Source organism: Chroicocephalus ridibundus, chromosome 9 (assembly GCF_963924245.1).
Source record: "Chroicocephalus ridibundus chromosome 9, bChrRid1.1, whole genome shotgun sequence".
NCBI lineage: Eukaryota > Metazoa > Chordata > Aves > Charadriiformes > Laridae > Chroicocephalus > Chroicocephalus ridibundus.
This window is the reverse complement of record NC_086292.1, coordinates 38678445-38687079: the sequence shown is the minus strand read 5'-3', so window position 1 is coordinate 38687079 and position 8635 is coordinate 38678445. Positions and strand designations below refer to the sequence as shown.

At 43.7% G+C, this 8635-nt stretch overlaps 1 protein-coding gene across 1 annotated transcript; it reads right to left on the bottom strand.

Moving 5' to 3' along the window:
* Nucleotides 1–262: 262 nt before the first annotated feature.
* On the bottom strand, nucleotides 263–4725 carry BLOC1S6 (biogenesis of lysosomal organelles complex 1 subunit 6). The gene is made up of 5 exons (XM_063347145.1): nucleotides 4401–4725; nucleotides 3444–3588; nucleotides 2269–2356; nucleotides 1562–1648; nucleotides 263–774 (listed from the first exon to the last, which is right to left on the bottom strand). Exons 1-5 carry the CDS (start codon nucleotides 4462–4464, stop codon nucleotides 655–657), a joined length of 504 nt encoding a protein of 167 aa, XP_063203215.1. The 5' UTR covers nucleotides 4465–4725; the 3' UTR covers nucleotides 263–654.
* Between the last annotated feature and the right edge of the window lie 3910 nt (nucleotides 4726–8635).

Genomic DNA, 8635 nt, shown 5'->3' with positions numbered 1-8635 from the left:
TTATTCAGCAGTTACTTTAAAGCAGTTCTTAAGTTACTTTGTGACAAAAAAAAAAAAAAAAAAAGAGCGCGAGACTGCTGCAATGAAGTGAGCTTTCAGGCAAGTGCCTTGGAAGCTTCTTCAGTTCATTTGAGATGGACCAAACTAAGGCTGCACTAAAAGTCAGTATTTATGAACCAGGGCATCGAAAAGAAATCCCAACTCCCTGAATCAAAGCAGTTTCAGTGAAATAGGCAGCCACTGAAATCCAGGGATGAGAACAGAGCTTTAACTAGTATTCTGTATTTTGTCTGAAAGAGATGTACACCAGTCACCAAATATCTCTCAGAATTCTAAACACCAGAAGAACGGATGAAAAAAATGGGTAGTTATTTAAAACTGTGATGCTCAAGTTCTCCTATATACATATATAAAAAAAAATTAACTTACATTATAATAATATCAAACTGCATAGCATTACAAAAGAAGGCAACTTGAATGGCTGAAATGAAAACATTTGAATGTTACCAACCCTATTATTACCATTCTGGAATTTATAATATCATAGAGTAGACTGTTGCTAGTAACAGCTATAGCCCAGTTGAGGCAAAATCTGCCTTAATTCCAGAGAATGCAGAAACGATTAATTTGGACAAGTCGTTGCACGCTCAGCTTTCACGTCCTCCTAGCAGGTTTTGCTGTTAACTGCTTTTCTCTTTCAAGCTCCTTCTCACGTTGCTGTTCTCGTTCTAGTTCTTCCTTCTGCCTCTTCTGTTGCAGCTTAAGTGCTCTTTTCTAAACAGAAAAAGACAAGAAAATGATTGTAAGTTTTACAGCTGAATTTAAGTTGGACTTACAAACAAAATCCCTCCCGTTCTCTTAACATCCTCTTCTCCAGTCCACCCTGCTTATGACTGAATGTTGTATAAACTACTGATTTTTTCTTCTTCCCTTCCACTTCCACCTTACTGTTCAGAAACAGCAAGTCTGTGATCTGCACAGGGAAAATACAAACCAATTCCTTTCAGTCTCACTAAAGGTTGTCCTTCGTATATACCAAACAAGGTGCGTACTGTGCAATTTATTGCCTCCAGGAGAAAATCCTTTTGTTGAACATACCAAAGGACCAATCCTGTCAGAACGTAACCAGAGATTGCCTACACAGCATGACGTCAGTGAACTTATGCCACTTCATATTACATTGAATAGAAGGAGAAATTCTTATATTTGTGACAATGTGGTTCTCATTAAAAAAGCAGAGAAACTGAAACAACAAAGAACTTGCTGGAATGGACTGGATTAAATGACAGAACAAAGCATGATTCTTATACCACCTAAACATGATGATGACATTGAGATTCACTACAAGTTCAGATACATAAATTGCGTGAGCACAAGTAGGAGTAAGCGAAAGTTTAAAAAACATACGCGGTTTGGCGCTACTGAAAAGATCCATTTAAGAAAAGAATTGAAGATTATATCTTAAGCAGAACTTTCAGCACGCATTCAAAATAAGAGTTAAATATTTAGTTATGTATTATTGATTTCTATGTTGGAAAGTAAAAATATTTATCCCACTCACTTTTAACTTTGATGTCTTCTCATGGAGCATCATCATTTCATTTCTAATATTCACTAACTTGTTGTGATAGTGTTTAGCTTCTGAAAACTAAAAAAAAAAAAGCCAAAGTGTAAAGCAGTGACTCTCACATAGGAATAGCTGTTTTATAAAGTTGCACAGCAAAAACACCATCAAAAACATAGTGATTCCCAGAACAGTTTGACAACGGATTAAATATGTTCAAGTTATATACATAAAATTTATATATTACATGTATTAATATAGAAAACTACCATATCTCAACAGGTACACCCAGTAATCTACCGAATTAAGATTCATTAAACAGAATAAAAAAATTACCATTTTAGGCACCATATAGCAGCGTTTCATGGACCCTTCCTGCTAGTCTGGAGAGGTGCACAGAGCTCACATTGCAGCCTCAGTCTTACCAAAAAGTGGCATACATTTGCTTCAGCTACTGGTTTTGAACAACTAAACTTACTACCACTGGCTGACTGAGCCTGCTCTTTCTTCCCAGTGCCCTTCCTATTTAAGGGAAATATGCTGGTTCTGCACCCTCTCCATCAACAATTTGTCTGGAATATCTGAACTGGTTGGTTCTCTTCCTGTAGGTCATTAAGAACAAGGAAAATCTGCAAGTTGCTATTAATGCTTGAGCTAGAAAATCTACACTAGTAGATATTTAAAAACATATTTATAGTACTTACCAAAGCATTGATATCAAGAATGGAGTTACACTCTTTGAATTTTGCAATTTCTTGTTCTAATGTTTCCAGTAATACTACTTGGTTCTGTCTGAAACAAACAAACAAAAAAGCATAAAACGACAATAAAGCAGCACATGTGCTTTTCAACCAGCCCTTTAAACAAATACTACTTTTGATCAAAACAATACAAATATACCCTTCCCAATATCAGATTCCTTTTATGCATTGCTAGGCGATTTCAACAAAGACATGAGTAAATGGTTTTAGAAAAATCCCAGCTGAGCACGCACAAATTCAGCTGGCATCATACAGCATGATAAGATACCCACGATGAATATCCAAAAACCCTGAACAGGCACTCTGCAGGTTGCAGTGAGTAAACACTTCAGGTTGAATGAAGGGAAAAACAATTAGCTCTTGACTTTCCACTCAGTTGCCTCTGTGTCATGCTGCAAGACTAAGCTATTTCTGTATAGAACTTGCATGGATTCTTGGTGCTTATTAAGGATCTTCCAACCCCCACAAATCAGCTGAAGTCTTCCCAGACACAGGCTGTCCTTGGCAGCAGCATCATAAGGATGCATCATAAGCACATCATGCATCGTGAAACCCAAACCAATGTACCCTGCAAAACCTGAGATGGATCTCTGTAAAGCCCTTTCCAGTATCTTTGCATCCATGGCAGATCCAATCTGAAATAAACTATTCTCAGTTATTGGTGAGATGCCAACGTACAAAGAATTATTACCCATTTAGCTCCCTAATTAATTCTGCAACACAGTTGAGAGACTGGACAACAAACAATATACCAGACTACAGGCTGCCCTGAATATGAACTGCATCCCTGCAAGCAACATAAATCCAGCTTTCAGCAGAATTTCCACTACAAAAGCGAAAAAGTATTTAAGAAGTCTACATATCTTCTGCTATACCTGGCTTAGGGGGTTTTAGCATTCTAGCATTGTACATTCTTCAGTCAAAGTTCTGATAGGCTGCACTGCAGCTTATACACCCCCCAGTACTCCCACAAATCACTTAACTATTCAGGATGCTACAGTCAGAACACAGAAATGCTACAATAAACTATATTCCAGTTAAGGGTAGCCAGAACATTATAATGAAAAAAAGTGACAAAGTATGCATATATAAGAAGTGGGTTTTAACAATTTGCTTACGTAAGTTCCTGTAGTGCTGATTTTGATCGCTGAAGATCAGGCAGATAATGAGAAATCAATCCTTCAGTTAGCTGCTCCACAGCTTTCTCATCTATTAAAGGCAGATCTTCTACTACTCCTTCATCTGGAGATGCATCACTAGGACCTATGCCAAAGAACAGCAAGGCTGAATGTGAGAGGTCAGCACGCACTTCCAAGTTTCACCCAGAGCAACTATATTTTCCTGTTTAAAAATTAAAAGCATTTCAACACCGAAGTTATAATTCTTTGCACTTTATCAACTAAACTGTGCTTCCTTTTTCCTCCCCGTCTTTATCCCTCCTTTATTCCCAGTCCTACATCATGATCTTCCTGGTGAACAGTTTTATCTGAACACCAGGAGTATAGAAAGAGAGAAATGGAGCATTCCAAAGATATATAATATAAAAACCCAAACCAAGTACTTCAGTCTACTGAGGAAAAAAAGGGGCAGTATCAGCTGTTCTTGGCATGCACCAAGAATACCTGAACATTAACACACCCCCACCCTCTACTTTCGAAGTCAGAGAATAAATCTAGGCCCACCAAATGACGGTCTGTCACTCAAAACACACCAAGACCTCGTTAAGCCACCACACGCTGAACTCCAGAAGTTTGCAAGAGTTAGTTAACAGTTACAGTGAATTTCGTCATGGCAAGCTGTGAGCATTTATTGCGTGCAGAGCTCTTGGAAGACAAAACCCTTTCACCTGTAGGCCCCTCCGCACACGGGAAAGCGACGACGGCGACACGCGCTTCGTTCCCGAGCGAACCCGTCCGTGGGGCCCCCCGCGGGGGCGGGCGCTGGAGCCGAGGCCCCGTTTCCCAGCGGCCCGGGACACGGCGCTCTGACCGGGGCGCGGGGCGGCCCCAGCCCCAGCTCCCTCCTCAGGCCTCCCCGCACCCGCCTCCCGCCCAGCCCGGCCGCCCCTCACGTACCCAGCGGCCGCCCGGGGCTGGCCGCCGCCTCCTCCTTCTCCTCAGGCCGCTCCGCGACGCTCATGGCTGCCGCTCCCCGCGAGGCCCCTCGGGCAGGGCCGGGCCCGGCCGGGCGGCGGGGCTCCAGCCGCCCTCACCGAGCGGGGCGGCACGGCGCCACCGACTCCGCGCCCCGGCCTCTCACCATAGAGGCCCCTCTGAGCGCACCCGGCTAGAAGGGCTGCCGCTCCGGATGCAGAAATGACGTAGCGAGTGACGTTCAGCGGCCCAGCCGCTCGGCCGGGCGGTGTCGTGAGGAGCCGTCAGCGGTGGGCGGCGCATGACGTCACGGGGGGTAAGGGCTGTCCGTCGGGCGAGTTCCGCTTCCGAGGGCGCGGCGGCTGACGTCACGGCAGGGAGGGCCGCCCTGGCGACCTGCGGGTGCCGGGTTCGGCAGATCCGCGGTTCCGCCGAGCGTCCGCCGCTCCTGGGGAGGGAGCCGCCCGGAGGGAGTCCGAACGCGGCGTCTCCATGAGCCCCCAAACCTCCGAGCCGGAGGTCCGTTCAGGAGCCCCGCTCACGCCGTTCAGAAACACACCCAGGCAAAAACCGGGCTTTTGAGATGAGCCGTCATCCTTAATGAAGTAGGGTTGGGTGTATTAAAGCTGTAAACTAATTGAAGGAGGAGCTTAATTTAGGAGACTGGGTGCTTTAAGGCTGTACAAAGAGCAGATGCAACAGTTGTAGTGCTAAATGTCAGAACTTATCTCCTATTTTTTAAGAAAGACTGCTTTAGGACAACATAACCTTGTAGTAGAAGCTTATCTCTCAAAACGAGGGGCCCAGGGTTACTGAGGACTGCAGAGACTAGTCAAAGCTAACACTTTTGATGCACCAGCAAGGATAAAGAAGTAGAGCAGAGGCCTGCAGTTCACCCAGAAGGTCACGATGAAGAGGAGTGGAGGAAGTAAACGACCACCAGATGTCTCTGAAGACCACCGGGAGACTCTAGTGTGCATGCGGGAGTGGGCAGTAACCTGTAATAATGAGTTAATGAATAAGTAATCATGTCTTGGAAAACTAGTGAATATGCATCCAGAGTATGTGTTTAAGCTGCACATCTAAATCAGTCGGCGTGCGCGTTAGGTGGACCAATCCCCTGTGCGCCCGGCGCTGCGATAAAGAATACCTGATTAATAGTCACCAAGGCTATTGAGTCTTAACTTTGGCATTTCACTGCATCATTAAAATGGACAGTTCTAACGACAAGGTTGTTGCAAATTAGTTTGTTTTTTTTTTCTTCACGTTATACACATGACATGGGGGAATTCTAATTAACTATTGATCACAATTATGTCACTATTCTTGTCATCAGATTAAAGCCTTAACCTGTTTTCCTTTCTTTTCCTGCTTTTGCTATAAAAAAGAAGCATCAAAGGCCTGGGCCGAAGCCAGACTGTGACAACAGGAACTTGTCCATTAGCTTGAACAGACTCGAATCAAATTCTCAATTGCAACTGGTGAGCAATTTTACTTAAAGTTGCTTTCAGTGGGGAAAAAAAAAAGGAAACTTTTTTGGCAGGTTTCACTGGGAAGGACTTCTCAGCTTCCAGATGGAATTTCTGCTAAGAACAAGTGAGATAATCACTCTGAAATAGTCTCACTCGAGATGTGGGAGTTTCAGATTTGTGCTCCCGCTTTGCCTGTTCCAGGCCCTCCCACGTCTTGCAGAAATAGACTAAGGATTGGAATATAAAATTGGTATCTGTTTTTCTAGGCAAGTTAAAATTTAACTATTTATCGACCCAAATGCTCCAAAAAGGAGATTGATAGAAAGCCTCTTTTGTTCTTTTTCCTCTGCAAAATGTTCTGTTCCACAGTAACCATTTCCCAAGTGCATTACCAGGTTCATTACCCCATGAAGGTAAGGTTTTCTTCCAAGAGAAAAAGATGTTTGAAAAGGAAGTTAAGTGAACCCTATAAGAAGGAACATAAACATTTGATTAAACCAACAGAAAGCAGTTACCTGCTGGTCTAAATATTTAATTTCAAGGTGTTGCACAAAATCAGTACTAACATTACCATGGCTATCTAAAAATAGGATACCACGCAGCAACAAACTCCATAACTCATGGAGCCAGACAATGAAATGCCTTTAATTAATCAGAGAGAAAATCACGCTGAGGACATCTGTATACAATTAGCTGAATTAGATTTATAGTCCCTACGGAGCAACAGAGTCTACCCAAGGGAGACTGTGAGGAACCTAGACTCTTTAGCTGACGGCTAAATCTGTGGGTAGCAATGTTCATGAATCTGCGTTTAATATCCTCATACACTTCCTTTCTTTCTCTCCAGTTCTCATACAGTCCTCTGTTGTATCCCTGCGCTTACGTGCTGCCCCTTGTCCTACAGGAATTCAACATTTACTCTCTATCTCCAGACGCTTGTCCCAAGTTTCTACAAAAATATCTAGCTTTTTTGCTGAGGTCTTGACGCTCCCAAGCAAGGCTGCAGGCTCGTACGCTGGAAAGCTGATAAATTTCAAACTACTGGCAACACAAATGCCTGGGTATGTGGCACTGTAACAGCAAATAACCGCGTTTCCTTTTCATTTTATATTGTGGCAACTGTGTTCAGAAACTTTTAATGCAACACTGTCACCTACACATTCTGGATTTTGTTGTAACTGATTTAAGCAGTGACATATATAGTAAAGCAACTCTCCTCCCCACCCCAGAAATCTGAGAAAAAATGGAATGTTAGCTTGTATTGTATAGCAAATAGTATGCTTTAAACCATCAGCTTTGAAAGCGCTGTATGAATTCAGGGATAACAGTCTGAAAAGGAAATATTCCACATTAATAGGTAACTTCTTAAAGACTCTCTGTCCTTATTAAGTAAACAAGACTACAGAGAGCGTACAGACTTGTCTGTCATAATAAAGCTATGGAGTGTAACAGGCTGTTACAAAAGGCTCTGCTCAACAGAGGTTCATCTTGACAACGCGTGACTTGGTTCTTGACTTGACAACGCTTCAGAAAACTCTGGTCTTAGCTATTCAGTAAAAAGCAAGCTGGCAAACCTGGGTGCACTGGTTTAGGGTGTCAAGGCCCCCCAGCTTACTACCCTTCCTCAGTGATAGAAGTTTCTGTCCCTGCAGGAGGGGCAGCAGAATGGAGTGTGAGCCTATTCCTTGATCCCCCAGTGTAAAGCCCGACATTTTAAGACAGAGTTTAATGAGCAGTTGTTTTGTTGGCTCCTGCCTGCCTAGTCGTTCACGCCTGTGTGTCCTTGTTCACTTGTGCTGGTACAAGCAGTGAAACTGGTGAAGCACAGAGCGAGTGAAATCGCACAGAGAAGAGAACACAAACATGAAGAATGTCTGAAGTGGAACAGGGCTGGGAGCGCTTCCCGTGGCAGCAAGGCTGGCCTGACAGGTCCCCAGCCTCCACTGCGCATCCTGACTCCCACACTGTTCGCTGTCCCTCAGTTGTCATATGGATGTCTGTACAAGTTGTGATCATTAAAACACTCTCCGTTGCACATACAAATATATACCAACCCCCTCCAACATGTGTTTTTATAATTCTGGCCCATTTCAGGGACCCAGTTCATCATATGGCCCGGAGACAATTTTGCTGGTAACCCTGCTGGGGGAATGACGAGGTGGGTGAAAGGGCTGGGGCTGGCACCTCTTCAGCCACCGGAGGAAGGAGAGCATGAGATTGCATGCTCAGGACAACGGCCACATTGTAAAGTGGCAAGGGAGCTCAGACAAAGCGTAATACTGTTTATTTTTGGACATCATTATGGAGAACAACAATAAGCAATCTCCACACAAGGCCAGTTTACCACACACGACTCCCCTCCTGCAGGGCCTGTTCCAAGAAAGAGCTGTGTGCCAGAATCTGCTATCAGCCTGTGACCAGAAAGGGAGTGTCGTTCTCCAAAATCTTGCCGTTCAACACAACTGTACGGTCTTTACTTGGTAACTTCCTTCAACCAGGTCAAAAAACAGGATATGTACTTTCCCACAGGCAGGCGTGTTTTTCCAGAAATGTTTATGACTTAGGGAACTGACTGACGCAGTAACAGAATTTGGCCATGGGTACAAACTGGCCCTGAACATCGGTAGGCTGGAAATTAGAAGAAAATTTCTAGTAATCAGACCAGCGGGGAGGGAGAAAAACCTCTCAAGAGAATTAATAAAGGCAAAACTCTAATTCCTTTTAAGTTAGAACACAGTTATGAAA